Below are 20,527 nucleotides of genomic sequence, written 5' to 3'. Positions count from 1 at the left end.
GAAACTATGCATTTCGACATGAATGTATTTGTATTCGCATTTTTTTGGGTGTTGCTGTTTTTAATGTTGCAATGTGTTTTTTTTTTTCATTGCGACCCCTATGTAACGCCCGTAAGGGCCTTTAGGGTAAATGAATAAATAAATAAATAAATAGATGACGAGTTAATACAGTTCCTTATAGCAATCTATTAAGACAATAGAGTGCACCTTACATGGGAAGGACAGAAATGCGCCCAGCAGGTCAGCACCCATCGGGGACTGAAACAGGGATGCCCTTCGAGCCCAATGCTGTTCATGCTTTACATAGCAGTGTTAGAACAGAAGCTGGAAGAAAGTCACGTAGGGTTCAGCCTAATCCATATGCTGCAAGGCGAAGTGGTACAATAGCGTATTCCGGGAATGTTATACGCAGACGCAATTGTTCTTTTAGCTGATAACCAGACCGATATGCAACGGCTAATAAATATTAGCGGCCAGCAAGCCACCGACCTCGGTTTAAATGTTAGTGCAGAAAAATCGGGAATAATGGTTTTCCATGACGCTACCACTGACGCAGTGACGGAATGTAAATATTTGGGAGTGTGAATAAACGAAGGGGATAACAACTTAAGAACTCACGAGGAGCAACTTAAGGGTAAGGGAAAGCGAAACGCAGCTATAATGAAGCATAGAGCTCGGTGGGGGTATAACAAATATGAAGTAGTGAGAGGCTGTATTCGCCTCTAATTCCTACTGTATTCATGTCTATCCAGTTGTATTATACGCAATAAGGGTGGTAGTGTGCCGCTACAATAACTCGGAGTGAAGGCGACCTTTTTTGAGACGCCGCGGACGCGTAATTTGAAAGTGGCAGGTTTTGATACAACCTGGAACGCATGTTTGTGTTTACTTGCTATCTTTCATCGCATTTTGAAGCTTCTATATTAGCTGAACAAGAGACTGGTCTATAGACTGTTGGCTTTCATTTCTGTATGTATATGGACCCGCTGCGGGGCAGTGGCCAAGGCGTTGTGCTGCTGAGCCAATGGACGCCGGTTCAGCGGCTTGTAACCGGTTCGTCTTCTCGTTCTACAGTGCTTTTACTTTACCGGGGTCATCACTCCATTTTTTGTTATCATATATATACAAATATATATATATATATATATATATATATATATATATATATATATATATATATATATATATATATATATATATAGCGAGGGCCTCTGTTCTGGCAGTCTTGGTGCCATAGGAAGCTTAAGAGGATTCAACGCTGGTCGACCACTCTCGACATGTCGTAGACACTGGAGTCGCGGTCCGGGGGTTAAAAAGAAGGTCCCCTTCATCCCGAGTAGTCCGAGTGGCGCTGGCTACCACCCCCAAGCACAGGAAACAAAAAACCTTAACATATACACCACAGAAAGTGGAGGGGAAAATCGCCCCGCCGGTAACGTAGTGGTTATCGCACCAGACCGGTATTCTGGAGATCGTGGGTTCGGATCCCACCTGGCGGGCATTTTTTCTCCACTTTTTTTCTTTCCAAATTCTTTATCTGCTTCAATGACCTACCAAATCCTCCCCTTTGCTTTCCGAGGTTTTCTTGACTGCCAACTCTTAGTTCTGTCTTATTTCAACGAGCCCCTCATTTCCTATTCTGATTCGCTATATATATATATATATATATATATATATAGCGAATCAGAATAGAAATGAGGGGCTCGTTGAAAATAACACAGAAATAAGGGTTGGCAGTCGAGAATACCTCGGAAAGCAAAGGGGAGGATGTGGTAGATCATTGAAACAGATTAAGAATTTGGAAAGAAAGAAAGAAAGTGAAGAAAAAATGCCCGCCAGGTGGGATCCGAACCCACGACCTCCAGAATACCGGTCTGGTGCGATAACCACTACGCTACCGGCGGGGCGATTTTCCATTCACTTTCTGGGGTATTTATGTTAGGTATGTTTGTTTCCTGTGCTTGGGGGTGGTAGCCAGCGCCATTCGGACTAATCGGGGTGAAGGGGACCTTCTTTTTAACCCCCGGGTCGTGACTCGAGTGTCTACGACATGTCCAGAGTGGTCGACCAGCTTTGAACCCTCTTAAGCTCCCTTTGGCAACAAGACTGCCAGAACAGAGGCCCTCGCTATGCATGTAGCGAATCAGAATAGAAATGAGGGGCTCGTTGAAAATAACACAGAAATAAGGGTTGGCAGTCGAGAATACCTCGGAAAGCAAAGGGGAGGATGTGGTAGATCATTGAAACAGATTAAGAATTTGGAAAGAAAGAAAGAAAGTGAAGAAAAAATGCCCGCCAGGTGGGATCCGAACCCACGACCTCCAGAATACCGGTCTGGTGCGATAACCACTACGCTACCGGCGGGGCGATTTTCGCACCAGACCGGTATTCTGGAGGTCGTGGGTTCGGATCCCACCTGGCGGGCATTTTTTCTTCACTTTCTTTCTTTCTTTCCAAATTCTTAATCTGTTTCAATGATCTACCACATCCTCCCCTTTGCTTTCCGAGGTATTCTCGACTGCCAACCCTTATTTCTGTGTTATATATATATATATATATATATATATATATATATATATGTATAGGGAGTAGTAGAACTTTGAAGATGGTGGAGAACACAAGAGAAGAAAAACTTCGAACAAGGTAAAAGCACGATTGTGGCCTACGTTTCAGCAAAGAGAACTTGCTTTCCTCAGGGCAATCTCTCGCCTGGCAGGCAGGGTTTATATAGGGGTAGGACCCCAGGTGAAAGGAGAGGGAAAGATGGAAGGGAAATTGAGCAAGCTGATTGGTTTCGGAGTGTGTCGGGGGAGAGATTGAGGGGCCAAGAAGGTTGTCTAGTTTAAGCCGCGAAGTAGGTCACACGGAAGTCAGCTGGTGGTTGATATTCGTGGAATTTTCGGACAGAAAGGATGAGAGAGTGCTTATTGACACGCCGCGGGGTATAGGAAAAGGATCTCAGAACCGCCGGAAGCAGACCAGGCGGTGAGGGTGGGGTCCTTATCAGAAACTATCTGCAAGCCTCAGGTCAAAAGAAAAGATAGACACGGGGGAAAACTAACTAGGTCAAGAAAAAAATAAAAAAGGAGAAAAAACAGGGAGGGAAACCACATAAACCCACACACAAAAGAAAAAGCAATGGCCCGGCAGCTGAAATGGCACGTGTCACCAACGGCAACATTCCTGGTTCAGGCCTGTCCTGAAACTCAAAAACGAAAAGATAAAGTTAGAGTGACGTACGGGGCACAAGACCACGCGGAGTAAAAAAAAAGAGAAATTAAATAAATAAAATTGAATTCCAAAAGCAAAGGTCAGCTTATTTCCAAAAGCAAAGCACCTTAGCTTATTTAATATATATATATATATATATATATATATATATATATATATATATATATTAAATAAGCTAAGGTGGGCTTTGTCTTCGTGAAACATATAGCCTCCAAATCTAAGTGTCTAAGAAGAAGCAGCCGGGGAATATCGCCAACCACGGGCTGCAGCACCTTCGGTGTTGGGCTTGCTACCACGTCAATCAAAGGGGAATGTTGCCTGTATTACCATTCCAAAGAAGTCTACGAGAAGCGTCCACGTAAAGCGCACACACGCACATAAAACAAGGCGTTCTATCCGCCTGTGAAGAGCAGCTCTTTCGGTACTACGAAAGACTCTAGTGTAAATCAGTGAACTTGAACGTGTAGTGCCCAACGCCGGGCAAATCCCTGAATTGGAAAGATTACAACACCTCTTATTTAAAACGAAGACTCAATTTTGCATTGGCACGTGTCTTCTATTGTCCCCATGTTGTGTGACTTAGAAACCTATTAACCGCGGTCCCCTTCGCCCTCTGTTTCCTTCTTTATTGTTGCATGGTGCTCGCCTCGCTTGTATACAGACGATTACCCGAACCAATAAAACATATGGTTGCCTTAGTCAGCGCTAGTGCATGTTTTTTTCTGTATCCCGTCCGTCGAGCTGTTGTTTACATTCTTGCGATTATGTTCCAACCTGCCAAAATTTGAGCCCTTTTGAAGCACACGTACCGTTCTAACCTTGTCCAGTGCGCAATGCAGCAATTTCGCGGCCTGATTGCCCATGAGCGGTCCCAGCGAGGAAAGGGCAATGTCGGTGACTACCATCCGGCAGGGGTCACCGACGCCTGATAAGGTGTCTACACCACACGTCAGACAGGTTCGAGCCATTTTCACCCATCTATCCTCTCCCAAAAACCTCATAGCTTAGCCTAGCATAGCAGGGGTCGCCGAGAGTGTGTCATTTCTTTTTCTGAGTTTTGCACCCTGCTTGCGCGACCAGCAACAGCATACCATTGCAATATTGGTGCTCCACATTTTCCCCGATGTTGCGACCACGAAAAAAACATTGATAGCGTTTTGATTCATCTGAAAGGGAAAAGCGCGCGAGGGATTGCGAAGTTGATGTGGCGTGAAAAGAGAAAAGCCCCGAATGACATTGACCGCGTATTCAATCACCAACGGACGGTCGAACCACTTTGAGGTGAACCAGAAACCGTTATATCTTTTTTCGGGTCAGTTCCGGTCCGGGTTCAATGGGCTCAAAAAATAACGGTTCGGGTTCAGTTCCAGCAAAACTGCCGGTTTGGTTTCAGTTTACGGTTCGGTTCGGTTCCGGTTCGACACCTTGATATTTATATGTATCCTTATTTGCGTGACGTAATCTAAAGGGAAGGAGGACATGTTGGAAGCGGTAGACACCACCAAGCGGAAGCATTCACTCGAGTTGTGGGAAGCGACAACATCCGCTTTTCGCGCAGTTCGTAACCGAAGCAAAATAAATAAAAAAAAAACAGGAATTATTCCCGGTCAGCCTGGAAGGATTTTCTAACGGTCCTCAGCACAAGCCAGTCACGTATGCTTCTGTGAGCGAGCACGAAACATGAGTTCAACCGCGACGAGAAAACGACTCTTTGTTCTGTACTCTTATTGGGCTGTTACCTTTCGTCAGCCTCCGATCCACCTGGGAGCAGCGCGAGGAGGAGGAGGACCCGGGGGAGAGGAGCCCGAGCATTCCCACCTCTTGCACTTTCCGCCTACGGGCGCTTCTCTCTCGTCTCCGCCCTTTATCTCGCCCAGTGTCGCGGAGGACACAGTTAAAGAACACGCAACCCTTTAGTATGTTTCTTTTTCTGCTCCAACCGATTTATGTCTGCAATTTTGTTTTTTTTTACGCGGCGTTCGGGTGCTTCATACGCAGGTGTGCTGCGTGCGGCCAGGGGCGTGGTCGGAACGGAGGTAGAGAGAGAGAGGGAAAGGGAGAGAGAAGAGGGAGGAGACGGGCCGAACAACTCGGTTTTCCTGCGGTTTCGGGCCCAGAATTGCCGGCGCGGTGGTTCAGGGCCGCACGTACTGTTTCCTCCTCCTCCACCCAGCAAGTGTGCGCCTACTGGTCACGACGGGACAGTTAATATTCCCGCCCGCCGCCGCTGTTGCGCGCGGTTACGCGGCGCACTCTTCTTGACTCGGATGATCGGATATCGCGGCATCAACGAGACGATGACTCGGTTGGCCTGGCGTGCGAGGCCCCGCGGTTGGGGATGGTTGCCTCGATATGAGTGCCCGATCAGTGGCACCCTTCCACAAAGTGTTGTAGACAAAGCTACGTGGCTGCAGAATTGCTCAGTAGTCATCCTTGGCCGCTCCCCCATCACAGCTGTGCGTCCGTCGCGAATTTCAGTGTCAGCGTGACGCTCACGCCTGGTCACGTTTAACCATTTCTTGCTACTTGGCCGATTCTCTGAGGGAACACGCAGCCTCTGCTACAGATCAACCGCTCTCGTCTTCCTCGAGAATCTACGACGACACGTATCTCTGATCGAGCACTCACGACGCTGGCAGCTGGCGCAGCACAACGACTGTCTTGTGGGTGGCATGCAGATTATGGCGGCACCCAATACTATTGCAATAACAATATTAGGGACCCTTCGCCTAGTATTTCCTGCGCGGATACGTGGATATATATGTTCACGTAATATACATATGCATATACACACCTGTGATATACACACCTACGGCGCACACTTTGTGCCTATGGCTTGCTTGCATATCTGCAGTGCTGGGCAAAAGGCCAACCTATTTTATCCCCGCATTTTGCGCTTATAGCTTTTTTGCATAGTTGCAGTGCTGCGCAAAAAGCCGACCTCATGGTGTGTGGTGTGTGTAGGCTGCAGCGTAGCATTCAAACGTACCAGTCATGCTGCAAAGCCCCCCTTTTGCATAGTACATGTGCTACATGGTACTGCCAGTTTAAAGTATCATCATCATCATCATCATCACCGCCACCCCTACCACCACTGCAGGGCAAATGCCTCTCCCATGGATCTCCATTTATCCCGGTCCTGTGCTATCTGCGTCAAACGGGTAGTGCAACATAAATGCATTGGCTTCCCACACATGGCATACACTTGATGCAAAGGGGGTGCTATTAACAATCAGTCATCAAACAATGAAAATTTCGCAAAGGAGAAAAAAAAAAGGAGGGTGGAAGGTTTGCTGGGAAGAGGTTGGCGGAGGGTTTTGCAGACGCCCATTTGAGAACCACAGGCGAAAACTATAACCTCTCAATTACGTTCTGAACAAAAAATTGAAAGCGTAAATTTCAATGCTAGTGACCTTGCCTTGCTCTAGAGTGAACCTGTTAGGCGACCGGGTCCAGAGAGCTGGAAGCCTTGTAGGTCACGAACTAAAGCGCGCATTCGGTGATGGTGATGATCGACAAAATAATGATGCGTAGGTGCACGGGGGGGGGGGGGGGGGGGGGAGAGAATTGGATTTAATCAGATTAGGCAATTAACAATACAGACGGGACTGTATTCATGAAATTAAACTTGTTTATTTATTTTTACGCAGGCTGTTGCAGACAGCGGAACAACGCAACAACAAGCTGGCTGTTAATTGTAGCGCGTCTATAACGCGGCATACGCCATCGGTGAGACGTAGAAAGCTTCGCTTTAAAACGCTTCCAGCGGCCGGAATCGAACGTGGGTGCCCAGCGTTATGAAACCGACGTCTATCCGAATGCGCCATTCAGACAGGCTCGAAGCAGTTGGGATTCGGAGAAGGGTGCCCGGACAAGCAAAATTAGACCAGAAAATCATGCACCCCTTCGTCTAACTGAAACGATGGTTGAACGCAAAGCTTTTTTCGTATAAAACAGAATGGGTAAGTGTCAAAGTCAAAGCCGTTGCGATCAAAAGACCAAACTGCGTGGGAGTCAATGTCAAAGATCAACAAGTCAGAAACCAAACCGTTCGCGAGTCAAAGCCCAAACCCTCACGATAACCAAGAAATCCTTCACGAGAAGGCTTCACGTTCAACCATCGTCGCCGTAAGACGGAGGGGTGCGTGATTTTTTCTTTCACTTCACCTACGAGCATCATCATGGCCAGAGAAAGTTGGTTTTCCTGCGGTGTGTTTTCGACGCGACATACGTCGTCAGCGAGGCACAGAGAGCTTCGCTTTAATAGAGCAACTCTCGGCTGCATTGCGTTGCCGCGCCGCCTAGGAAGGCGGACGGGAAACAACGAGCGGTGTTCTGAGAATCCGTGCACACCGCCCCGCCAGCTTATCTGATACGTTTAATCGTCGCTCTGCTGGCGCGTCTGACTGTCACGCCCAGTTTTCAGCTTGTTTTCAGTTGTTGTTTTCAGCTTTTGTTTGTACTGCTGCTTTTATTTTTCTGTTACACAAGATGTAACCCACTCCCCTCTGTAACGTCATTTGGGCCCTGAGGGTCAGTTTAAATAAATAAATAAATAAATAAATAAATAAATAAAGCTGGGAAAACAAGATTAACCAGCATAACCAAGCGAGTTTTTTTTTTAACTTTTCTGATGGAAATGTGTATATACGCACGCGCGTATGAAATGCTGAAAGGCGTGTTTTACAAGAAGTACTTCATAATTAAAATACTGGCGGAGCACGATTCCTGTCTGTTTGGCTACGTGTACGCAGAGTATGAGGGGTTATCCAAATCAGGCTGCAAGTATGTTTTATCCTGTCTGATCAGCGAAAAGAGCTCTATGAATGGCTGTGGACGCCAAAAATGTGTGATAAGAACAAGTTGTGGGTTATCTTGCTCACAATTAGGACAGTAATAGCCAAACGAAACGAAATCGAATTGTCATGGTGTTCTATGGGTTCAAATTGCGCGCGCTCAACTATTTTAGAAATATAAATACAATTTCTTCTTCTCATACAAAATCACAAAAGCGCTGCATAACCAGAATTTATATGAGTGATATTGTTACAAGTTGTTAGTACATTTATTTTAAGTTTGCTGCAATTATTTTAGTTGTATGCCATTTAAAGCATTTAAAGCCTCAAAATCAGATTTTCTCCCAACACTGGGTGCCGGTTGCCGACGCATGCGCATTGTGTGCAACAAACGTGGCAGACGGTGTTGTTATGTGTTAGTAGAGTGGTCCTCTGTTTATCCTCGTAACTTTTAAAATTTCAAGCGAAAAAAGAAGGGAAATGTCTTCTCTGTACATAGCGCTAAGGACGGCTGTCTTGGTGGTGTGCATCGCGTACGCGCGTGCACTGTTCATCACCGTCGATGCTCACGCCGAAGAGTGTTTCCACGATGTAGCCACATCCGGTACCAAGATGGGACTCACATTCGAAGTCGCTGAAGGCGGCTTCTTGGACATCGATGTGAAGGTGAGCTGAGCTCCCGTACATATTGCAACTGCTTACGTACCCGAAACCCACAAGGATGTTCCCATTATCGAATGGGCTTGCATCCGGGGTATGATGCGCATGATCGCCCTTTGCTAGCCCTTGAGTGACGCTTTCATGAGATTATGAAAAAATAATATGACTAATTGCGGCTTTTAACGCGAGGTTCACGATGCCTTTTTAAGCCGCATGAAGTGTTGTACTAAAACTGAGCTGCTTCCTTTACACGGGGGAAATATTTGTTGGTTAGTTTTTGCCAGCTGTCGTACTTTATGGCACGTCAGCGGTCTCTATCGCCCCGTTATAAACACCAGAAAGCTGGCACCCGAAAGTCCAGGGTCCGCTTTGGCGCTTCCTCCAGCCGACAGTGGCGGAGCTGTGCGGTTCTGGCCGTTATATCAGAACATCTGCCACATAATGTGCAAGTCTGCATGCGCATTTATGCACAATATGTATCAGGTGTGACAACGCAGGTAGACGAGACGATGTTGGAGCTTTGACGCTGACGGCAGCTGCCTTTCGAAACTACTCGTAAACTGGAGGTTTGACCTCGCGTAACCTCCTAGTGAGGACCTGGTCTCCTTGCGCCCGCCACGCTGGTGCGAGTTTTTAGTGCACTGAGCGGTTGAAGTGCGTAACCTTTACTTACGTAAACACGTTTTCGTTCCAGCCGTGTACGCATAGAAACGTATTGCATTTTAAATTAAGATTTTTTTGGCTTACAATCTTTGTGAAGTTTACTTTTAATCCCACGTGCTATGTAAAACCCTTCCTCTAGATTACTGGGCCCGACGGCAAGGTGGTCTACTCGGGGGAGCGTGAGTCGAGCGGCAAATACACGTTTGCGGCCTACGCTGATGGCACGTACCGCTACTGCTTCAGCAATGCCATGTCTACAATGACGCCAAAGATTGTCATGTTCTCCATGGACATTGGCGATGCCCCTACCAAGACACAAGAGGGAGAAGAAGGTGAGTTCAAAATATTGTCAAGCACTCACGAACGTGGCACCAGTTTGCAGGGTATATCGAGTGTGAGTTCTAAATAATATTTGTTTTTTACATTTATCACACCGGTGTTGTTGCTGCCTTTCCGTGGAGTCACAGCGGAACAGATCCTTCGTTGATGGGCGCCCGTGCAATGTTCTGGCATCCTCTCACTTGTTTTTCTCTGTCCGCTCTTGCGGAACTTATGATCTCGCCTGTTAGCAAATTATACCTTAGGGTGTACCGAAAAAAGAATGGCGGTGTGGCAGCATGCTCTAACGCCAACAAAAAGCTCTCCTTGGATGGGGTTCTGCGTGTTTCCTGGCCACCCTAATGAGTGTCAGCGACGAACCCAGCATGTCAGTGACGTCCGGTGTCGCACACGAAATGTTTTATTGTTACCACCTTGGTGCTCGCAGTCATTGCAAGAGGACAAAATAATAGTCTGCTGCGTATGCCTGAGCCAGTCTATCTACTGCCAAAACAGTCGGCCAGGTAGGATGGAGCACACCCTGTCATGTTCCCTTGTCTTTCTAATGATGATGTAACCGATCCCGAAGCTAACCAAAACGTGGCTTTGATCCCAAAGTTAGACATAAGTGAGCATGCCTTCTTCAAAAGAACAAAAAAAACAAAACTCTTCAGATTTACAAGACTAAAATCATTTGTAAACTGTTCCATGTAGACTGGGCACAGTTATTGGCGGGTCTGTCCTACCAGTTTTGTTTTGGCACAAGAGATGATTGTCAGTTCCCTTTGTTCCTTTGCTTTTTTCTTAAGGTGACAAAAAAGACAAAGGTGAGTTGCTGCATTTTGGTTGGGACACTGCACTTACACATGCAGTTGCATGCTACCGCGCAGAGGGATTCTCCACCACAGCACCTAAGTAATGGGACACCAAAGAGAAAGAACAAGCTCATTCTGCGAATGAACATAGTAGGGAAGAGTGGCCCTCCGGGATGATGGCTGTTGTACAAGTTTGGAAGAGATACAAGAGATCCTTTGCCACACTCACTTTGGTTATTTGAGTCCAAACTTCAAAGTCTGGAACAACTTTAAGTGGGGTTTAGCACATGTTTGCAAGTTTCCCAAGGTGTACCTGAGGACATTTGTTGTTGGTTTCTGCCATCGCTTGAGGCTACAACGCCAAAAGTTTCTGCCTTTGTATAGAAATATGGCATGATTTTCATGGGTGCCTAGCCAGGTTTGCATTGACAATGTGCTTTCACTTGTGTGCCTGCGATAATATTCATGTATTACACGGGATGCACACCGCAAGCACAATTGGCAGCATTTGTAATAGCATGTACTGGACAGTGTGTACAGTTTTGCCAAACACGATTGACAGTTGAAGATGCGGGGTCAGCAACGCTCAGGTGTGTGCCTGCGTTGCTTTTTTTGGGTGGTGGTGCGAGCCAGTGGCACCTTGGTGGTGCCTATCGTCACCCTCCTGCAGCACGAGCAGCTCATTGGTTGCTGGCACACGTGGCAAACAGCGTCCTAATTTTGTTGTTTGCGGCTTCTGACGAAATTCACCAGCGAAAAAATTTATCGAATCTTGGCAGCTTATTCTCTGAGACTGAGGTTCAACCTCTTCTTACGGCCAAAAACATGCCAAATATTTCAAGAAATTTTGTCTGCACCTTTTGCAAGACAGCCCCCACGTTTATTTTTTGCATGCACCTTCATCATCACTGGTGACTCAACCTGGGCATGTGTGTGGCACCACTTTACAATGTTCATCGATTGATTTCAGATGTGGGCCTTTGTGCATCCCGCGGCACCTCTGTGCTGCCTCTTGTCATGGTAATATTGAAGGCCAAGCATTCAGGAACATAAGTCTGCAATTGGGGGTATTTTAATTTGGCTTTTGATAAGAGAAGATAGTGGCAGCTCCCAGACTTGTCTGGATATGTTGGAAGTGGTAGACACCACCTCCCAGTGGTCTGGTACAGTTGTACTTTGCTTGAGGAAGGTGAAGAGCAAAGTGCCTCCAACTTCAGAAGCTCACCTGTTCTTCTTTAGCCGTGCAACTCATACGGGGACCATAGTATGTCCCATGCACTGCTCACAGCTTCCATTTGCTGCATAGAAAGTTGGCCAAACCGGTGATAGCTACACGACAGTGTGAAGAAAGAGCAGTGGCAACAGTTGACTCCCTTCTCTGTGCACAACTCTGTAAAATGAATTGTCCCAGTGCCTTTTTCTATGTAATGTTGCTTAGTGCTGAAGTGGTTTATATTTGTGAACCATGCAGAAAGCCTAATTTAAGCTTCTGAAAATTGAGGTCTAAGCTTGAAGAACTGGCATTGCAGCCAGGCTCAGCTGTACATTAAAGATTTCATCTTCGCTGGCTGTCAGCTAGCAATGAAGTTCCCTGCAAGTATGCCTTGTCTTTCTTCAACTTGTCATTGTACAAAACAATGGCTTTCAAACCCCGGTCAAGTGTTCTTATTCAAGAGCTTCATTGTCTGGAGCAGTGTCATGGATAGTGTATGCGTCCTCATTGTGTGCGCAACTCTTACAACTGGGAGCCCTAAAAGAACTGGAAGCGGCAAAGTGTTTGCTTGGTTTTTTGATGCTCTAGTGTCAACCTGGCTTTTTTTTTGTGTTTTAACTGCGGCAAAAGAGAAATGTTGGCCAGTTTGTTTGGATTTATTCTGCGCTGTTAAAAGTCCTTTCTTTACCAGGTTGCTTCTTTTCATTTGCATCACACAAACTTTAGGAAACCATGTTGGGAAAATCAGGGCAATGAACTGAAGTGACCCTCTTCAGTGTTGATTTATAGGCAAATGAAATGAAACATTTCTAGCTGCGACCGCTACATTTTTCGCAGATGTGCAGGGGCTGTGTTCCGTAAAGTGCGGGGGTTAGTTTGCAGTGGTTGATGTGCATTCTGGAAGCACAAGAAAAAGCATGTGAATAGTGGTGGCTGCCCAGGGTTGCACCTAAAGAATTAGGAGAACCTGCTTCTAACAATTGTTTGGTCTCGAAGGATGCAAGAAAAATCACAAATGTGGCTTCAAGGTGTTTTTGTTTGTTTGTGAAGTGACAGTTTTCTGTGCTGATTATGAGAAAAGGCAGTGCTGGCATTGTTGTGTGAAAAACATGGTCATGACAATACTTCTTTAAGCACCTGCCCCAGCTCAGAAGTAAAACATGAAGAGAAGCAGCGCACTCCTCCGTTGTGTTGCTAGGCAGTGCAGGGCCTTGCGCCAAGCCACGTTGGAAGAAGGGTGGGTGGCTAACTGAGCTTGCCAGCCGAGTGGAATGATGCAGTTTGGATGACACTGCCCTCGATAGCACCTCTTTTAAGCCAGTTTGAGTTCAAGTTACGTTTAAGTTTAAGTTTCTGATTAAGTTAAACAGCTGCGCAGCAGGGGAGCCTGCTCTGGTAGCCTGATCGCGGCTCCTCCGGCCGAGCTTCACCGCCACCTCACCGAGTGGTGTAGCAGTCGCCAGCGAGCCTGTGTGCCCTGCGGTTTGCACTGCTGCGCTCCCTGCTGGGTGCTGCGGCCACGTCTGCACCTCTGGGCACCCAGAGTACCAGCAAAAACAGCATTAACGTGTACAAAAGGTCACTCGAAAGCATTTACCAGCAGGACTACGATGCTTGCACTTACCTACTTGTAAGCAGGCTTAGGCGTGTCGGTCGACTTCCTGAACCTGGCCGTGTGTATCTGCTCACGGCACCTTGGGGGCCTGACGGAACTTTTTCCCGCCTCCTTCCACCTGTGCAGTGCACGAGAACAAGCTGGAAGAGATGATCAAGGAGCTGTCCTCTTCCATGACTGCCGTGAAGCACGAACAGGAGTACATGATGGTCAGGGACCGCATCCACCGATCCAGTGAGTTGCCTGGCCACGGCCATCGCTTCTTTCTCCTGGCTGAGTGCGCTGAGTGGAGCGTGCCATGGCAGCAGAAACACCGAGCTTGAAAAATTAGTTTCCTGCATCAGAAAAAGGGCTCAATGGCCATGCTAGTGGTTTAGGGGATCATTGAAGGTATAACTGCTAATCACTGCTCACTGGCCACACACAGTGACGTGTGACATGATAAAGCACGTGAGGATTTAGCACTTCCTTTCTTCTGCTGCCTTGAGATATGTGTATGACGGCGACGTTACAGTGGCGGTGTGCCATCAGTAGTTAGTGCGGGCCCATCTGTAGCTGTGGGATTGGCACTAGAGAGGGGGAGAACAAAGGATACGAACCGTTGTTTTCGTGCAAAATTGGCGACAGCTTCTGTGGCTACGTGAATGCTTCGCCCTTGTGGCACTGACAGTCAGACGTACCTGCCTGTCCACTTTGTGGTCTTTCAGTGGGAAGTGGTTGTTGTGCGTTGCATTAAAATGAACAGGTGTGCTATATCACTACTGCTGCAGTTGTTTCATTGGCAGCTCTGACTACTAAAAACTTTAGTGACTGCCTTCGCTGAGGGGGGTTGCCATTGGTTAGTGTATTAAAGCCCACTGCAGCCAAGTGTCAACTAATGTGAGGCTGCTCTGCTGCTAGCCCTTGTCTGCTCCCTGTCGTGACGACGGCCACGGGGTGTTTCCGTTGGATCATGGGGGTTTTTCGTCATAGCATACCCACCAGTTTAGCCATCAAGGAGGCAGCATTTTCGCAAGAACTGGCTACAGAGAATTCAGTGTGTGACATTTGGGATAAAACAGCAATGTTGAGGTCTGGAAGAAATTCCCACTTGCGTATTATAGACAACTGTGCTACGTGGGGTAATAGAAGCTTTGAGCCAGCTGCATAGAAGAAAAAAAAAAAGGCATACACGTCGCCATGCCTGTCGTGTTGAGAGAGCAGTGCCAAGATTTTTGCCCCGTAATTAATCTATTGTACTTTGCTGGTGCTGATTTCCCCCTTTCCATTGTGTAGTGCCACCCCATTTTCACATTAACATGGACGGGCTCATGCTTCTCTGGTGGGTGTTAAACCGCATCTTATGAGCTTAACTCTTTCGGTACCGCCAGAAAAAGCGATGAAAAAGAGGTCTCGGTACAAATTTTTTATTACATAAAGCAAAAGCACCATCCTACTTTAGCATATTACCAAAATGAAGCTAATTATGAGTCCTTTGATATACAATACCATGTTTTACTTCAACATTGCGCATGACGCCGTGAAAAAATCCGAAAGTGAAAACTTTGTAAAAAAAAGCTACAGATAAAGTTCAAAAAGGCGTAGGTATGAAAAAATTCAAAAGCAATAAAATTACTTCAGGATATGCAAAATGTGACACAATGCTTCGCTTCTTGGTCGTGAAAGTTTAATGCGGCTAGGCGTAGCCGTCTTTTTTGTGTGTGTGCCTGAGCTCTTTGGCAGTAGGGCCAGACTTTGTCCGTCACCCATTGTCTCGGCGAAAACCCGATCCACTTCTGCGCTGGTGGCACGAGGTCCCCACCATGGCTGGTTCACATTATAGCCAACAGATATAAACCAGCGAGAACATATATTGAGCAGACATACATACTCCAGAGCAACACCGATACATACATACTCCAGAGCAACGCCGCCTGAATTATCATTGCCTAACGCGTGAGCGAAAAATGGCCAAACAGCCACTCTCCTGTTGCTCTCTCCTACCCTTTCCCGCTCCGTAGCCTTCCTGCATGCTTTCATGTCCGCCGGCCAGCGCTGCTTCACGGAAACTATGCAAAATAGTTGAAACATTGTTTAGCGTTCCTCAGGCAGCGCTCCTACGCCTTCTTGTTTTTCATCATGCCCGTCTGTCTTGGTCTGTCGCTGATAAAACCGCCTTTGCCATCGTGCAAAATCACTTGTGCTGCCGCAGGCTGATGCCGGCGTTGCACGCTTATCTACTTGGATCACGGGTCCCGAAATTTTCTGAGTGGGGCATCCCCCTCTCTCCCCTCCACATTTCGGTCTTGCTTTGTCCTCGCTGCTCGCACTCCACTTCGGTATGCACTTTTAAAATTGAGGACTGTACTGTAGAAGCGCCCGGACAGCGTGGCAGGACCCTCAGCTGCTTATCCTTTTGTTGTCTGTAATCTTCTGAAATTGACAAGCACGTGATGTTTTTGGAAAAAAATGGTAGAAGTAAGCACCGAAACCAAAAATGTGAACTCAATTTTTTCTTCACTAAATATCAGTAAAATAATGGCTGCACCATTCGAACATATCGTTTTTCTGTCTACCGCTATTTGTCTACCGGACAATTAATATTTTCTTGCACTATTTTAGTTCTGCCTCCGTCAGTTGTCTTTGGAAAAATGCAGCAAGTATGAAGCGAGCGACACGTTGAACCCCAGTGCGCCCCAGAAATAGTGCCCCGTCGCAGCTAAGATGTGAGCGAAACGGCTCTTGAAACCCAACAGGCAAGCTGACAGACACACATCGTAGAAGCGGCTGCAGCGTTTGCGACTCGTGAGCAGTGACGTAAGGCGGGATGTCAGTCGCTATTTCGCTTTCCCTCTGATGCTGAGCCGCATGCGAAATGGAAATGTGCCATTCCCCGGAAAGAAGTTTACAGATTTTGTTTTGAAGGGGTGCAGCCGCGGGAACACTTTCCACCTTTCATTGTTTGTCTTGGATGGCCGGGAAGAGCGTGTAGCTGACAACCCGCCGCGGTGGCTCAGTGGCTAAGGCGTTGTGGTGCTGAGCACGAGGTCGTGGCTTTGATTCCCGGCAGCGGCGGCCGCTTTTCCAATGGAGGCGAAAAGCAAAAATGCTCAGGTGTACGAGATTTCGGCGCACGTTAAAAGATCCCCAGGTGGTCAAAATTAATCCGGAATCCCCCACTACGGCACGCCTCATCGCCTGCATTGCATCGGCGCGTTAAACCCTACAATCGATCGATCGTCTAGCTGGCAGAAATAATCCCTGCCAGGGAAAGGTTGTCAATGTTCTTTTGCGGCAAGCCGCACCTTTGTTGTCTTAGGTTCGAATGGCGCCAAGGGTGCCTTGAGACAGCCAGGGAATGCCTCTCCAGTTGTAGGGGATAATTACCGCAGTATATAGTGTGCAAAGCGTGGGTGTGTTCTTGGGATAAGCTCGCTGCAAGTTCATTCGGGGGGCCAGATATGAATTGAGAAAGGCCTATGCTAGGAGTGTCACCATGACGGCGGAGATATGCGAGAAGGGAGGGACAGCTGCTCTTGTAATGCACACCCCGTATTTACAAAGACAGGAATTTTGTCGGTGCTGGGCATAATTCAGGTGTGCGTCGTATGGACAATTCCATTGAAGGACTCTGACATTACTTTAAAGAGGCCGCCTGAGAACCGATGGACAGTGCTCAGACTTGCTTTTAGTCTGTGGTGTGCTTGTATGGTGGGCTTGTATTTTGGGCTTGTATTTTGATGAATACCTTGCAGCTTATGGGTGAGAGTGGGACTGTGAATCACGTAATTGTTTGCGTACAAACCTTTGGTTGTTGTTGATGCGGCCAATCAGCGGCCTGGTGTGTGTCAGTTAGCTGTGAGAATCAATAAAAATATTTAAAAGGCCGTTCCCTTATGTACTTTGAATCCCACATGCCCACCTTGTTAACGGATGACATCAACATTGGCACTAGCGCGAGTAATCTTCAATTTACAGTATTCAATTATTTCAAAAGTTTACATCGCTTTTCAAAAGCGATGTTCTGACAACTCACTGCACCTCTTGTTTGTGACAAAGGAAAGCATTCAGAAACCCGCCGCGGTGGCTCAGTGGCTAAGGCGTTGCGCTGCTGAGCACGAGGTCGCGGGTTCGATTCTCGGCCGCGGCGGCCGCTTTTCTGATGGAGGCGAAAAGCAAAAATGCCCGTGTGTACGAGATTTCGGCGCACGTTAAATATCCCCAGGTGGTCGAAATTAATCCGGAGCCCTCCACTACGGCGCGCCTCATCGCCTGCGTTGCGTCGGCGCGTTAAACCCTACAATTAGGAAAGCATTCAGAAGCTGAGTATGACGAAGCCGCATAAAAATAATTTGCCAGCTGTGCAGAGTTTCTTTTTGCACAGTCTCCCCTGCTTTTTGCACGGGGCTGAGTCCCAACAGGCGGGCAAAAGATTTCCCCATCACTACGTATATCCACCCTCAAGCCAAGTAAAAAAAGAAAATGTTTGGAGCCTCAGCGCCTATTAATACCAGCACGGAATACGTTGACAAAACCATGTGCTTTCACGTGCAGGAATTTCTCTTGGAAGGAATTTCTCTTAGAACCGAACAGCACCACCATTTCCTGAGCTTCCCTAGCCATGCTGCGAAATCAATTCCCAAGGTTCCGAGCTATACCTGGGCAAGGCTTAGAGAAGCAAAGCGGTCGAGGGTCGCTGGAGACTAAACCATCACAGGACTTCACTCAAGCCATATCTCCTATGCATGCCCACTGCTGAGAAATTTTTAGAATCAAATCTGGACATTTTGAGCGGGCATTCCGCCTTATACAGATTCCCCGTACGGCTGCAGTAGGAGACCTTCCTTTTGGCATCGTTTTGTAGCAGCTTGGGGGCTGTTGCATACGGGAAGGCGTACCCGAGCCAAGCTCCGTCGCCTCCGATATGCATGTGGTAGCGTGGTGAAGCGAGCAGCCAGCCAATGTTGCTGCCTCGAAGAAGACCAGAAGCCGTAGGCAAACTTCACTTGTTTACTTCATGGGGAGAGATGGGTTGAAGCCAGACAAGAGCAATGCCCCGACGAGCAAGGTTGCAGCACAAGACTCGAGAGTGACAGCATTGATTCACTGCTCAAACAGGAATGAACTACAGTGCTTGGGGGGTCTATTTATACCCAAAGCGCTAATGGTCAAACAAGTGTTCCCTCTAGATTCGTGGACATGGCCGTTTCTAGTGTTTCCAAGCGAAGAAATTGACAGCTAAACTTTTCAGTGAATACCATTAATGCAAAAAGTGCTGCCAAAAACAGGTGCATGTTCTGCTTCCACAGTGCAGCCCCACACACGGGGACGCCGTGGCCACTGGATGCCCTCTGATTAGTGGCGGCACCCCTGGTGGTAGCCTTTGTCCCCAAATGAAACTTGTGCGGGAGTTTCATGATTGGAAAAGCATTTAAGGACTTTAATTTCGGTTTTCATTGCTTTGAGCCAGGAGGGCGCACACAACAGAACCACACCATGACCTCACCATTTTGTGCGGATGCACTGCCTGTTAGTGGTGGTGTTGTTTCCACCGCCCACTGGAACGCTGTGTAACACTGAATAAGCTGGCCATGTTTATGAGCACATTCAGTTGGGCTAGTTTGTTTACCTATAATCAGTAGGGAAAATTCCCTTGTAGCACATTTGTAGCTATTTTCCCTCTTTCCCACTTTGTTTCTTGATCAGTCATGATTGTCAGCTGGGAAGAGATTAGCTGTGCTCACTGAGTATGCTATAAAACAATGTCAGTGTACGGTGGCTGTGCCCTAGCATTTGCGATAAACTGCAGCTTTTATTCTTTCTCTTTTCTGTTTGTTGCCATGTGGAGCTGCACGTTTCCTACGAGCGCAATCTGATAACGGGCCTCCTTGCCTCCCCCTCCCCCTTGCACCTTGCAGTCAACGACAGCACCAACTCGAGAGTTGTGATGTGGGCCTTCTTCGAAGCCATCGTGCTCATCGCCATGACCTTGGGCCAAGTGTACTACCTGAAGAGGTTCTTTGAAGTTCGGCGGGTTGTGTGATCGGGGGTCACCGGGGGGGGGGGGGGGGGGGGAGGGATTGGGGGGAGGGGTGGTGCCGATGCAGGACTTAACCACGTGACTCTGCTGCCGCTGCTGCTGCTGCAGTGCTGTGAAGACAATTTTTGGTGTGACTCTTTTCTTCTTTTTTTTTTTTGTCATGATTGCTTTTTTGCTGCATTGATCTGTTTCACATCCTTACTCTTTTTCTTTGTGTAGGATGAAGGAATATTTTTTCAGCACATAGAACATACGTAGATTTGGACACTGTGGTTTAATTAAAAAAAAATTGTTTTCTTTTTCTTGTTGGTGTCTGCATTTCACATGCTTGGCTCTGCCCATCTTAGCATTATTTTCTCACCTCGAAGCTCTCATTGCTGCAGAGATGTACCGCAAAGCTTTCGGTAGAGCAGTTCAGAGCAGTGTTTTCAAGACATGGGTGTGTGACAGCCCTGGTAGGGATTGGATTTTTTAGTACTTATGGGTGATGTCGAAGCGTGCTTGGCACTTTCAACATGAAGCATTAAGTTCATGCTGACAGTGGCCGAATGTAGGAATTGGTTGTGGCTAGCTGCAGCGCGAGGAAAGAGGCCAACGCAGCCACAACATGCAGCCCCTATTTGCAGCGGTATGGTTTTGCACACCACGGGAAATGGCTGAAAAGTTTGGACGAAAACACATAAGAGAGGGCACTGACAGACTTGCCACGTGCGTTGCATTCCTGCCTGCTGTGCAGCCTTTCTGGAACTGGGTCTCGAGACGAAGCTGTCTGGCGACAGCTGCGGTTTCTGCTCTATTTTGCACAGCGACTAGTGAAGGCAATGGAAACAAAGTGAGCATTTGTCATTGCGCCTAGCAATGTTGAGCCTTTTTCTCTTTAGCAGGGGTGAGACACCTGCGCATATTGCGCAGTTTTGATACAAATTTGTTTTCCTGTGCCAGACTGCTCCAAAAGCTTGAAAATTGCAAAAATTGCGCCAAACTGCTCCGAAACTGTCTGAGAGCCAACGATTTTAATGCTCCCGTCAGCTTCAGTGCGGAAAAATGCTTACTGATGGCATAATTTTCCAGCACCCCCAAGGTGATGCTGTTTGTAAAGGTAATTGATTGATCATTCAGTAAAAAACCCACATAAAATTGACCCTTAATAGTTTTTTCGAACGTAGCAATGTCTGGTTGGCAATGTTATATTCTGGA

At 47.2% G+C, this 20,527-nt stretch overlaps 1 protein-coding gene across 2 annotated transcripts; it reads left to right on the top strand.

The window, feature by feature from the left end:
- Nucleotides 1–8,388: 8,388 nt before the first annotated feature.
- Chop24 (transmembrane p24 trafficking protein CHOp24) lies at nt 8,389–19,632 on the top strand. Of its 2 annotated transcripts, XM_077675834.1 has the most exons (5): nt 8,389–8,693; nt 9,490–9,682; nt 10,478–10,495; nt 13,438–13,545; nt 19,209–19,632. In XM_077675834.1, exons 1-5 carry the CDS (start codon nt 8,508–8,510, stop codon nt 19,331–19,333), a joined length of 630 nt encoding a protein of 209 aa, XP_077531960.1. In that variant the 5' UTR covers nt 8,389–8,507; the 3' UTR covers nt 19,334–19,632. The 2 variants fall into 2 exon arrangements, with proteins under 2 accessions (XP_077531960.1, XP_077531961.1); XM_077675835.1 differs by lacking the exon at nt 10,478–10,495 and having other exon boundaries at nt 8,393–8,693.
- The last annotated feature ends 895 nt before the right edge of the window (nt 19,633–20,527 follow it).

Source organism: Haemaphysalis longicornis, unplaced genomic scaffold (genome assembly GCF_048455015.1).
Source record: "Haemaphysalis longicornis isolate Haplotype H1 unplaced genomic scaffold, Haemaphysalis longicornis Haplotype H1 scaffold_7, whole genome shotgun sequence".
Lineage (NCBI taxonomy): Eukaryota > Metazoa > Arthropoda > Arachnida > Ixodida > Ixodidae > Haemaphysalis > Haemaphysalis longicornis.
This window is presented reverse-complemented; position numbering and strand designations above follow the sequence as displayed.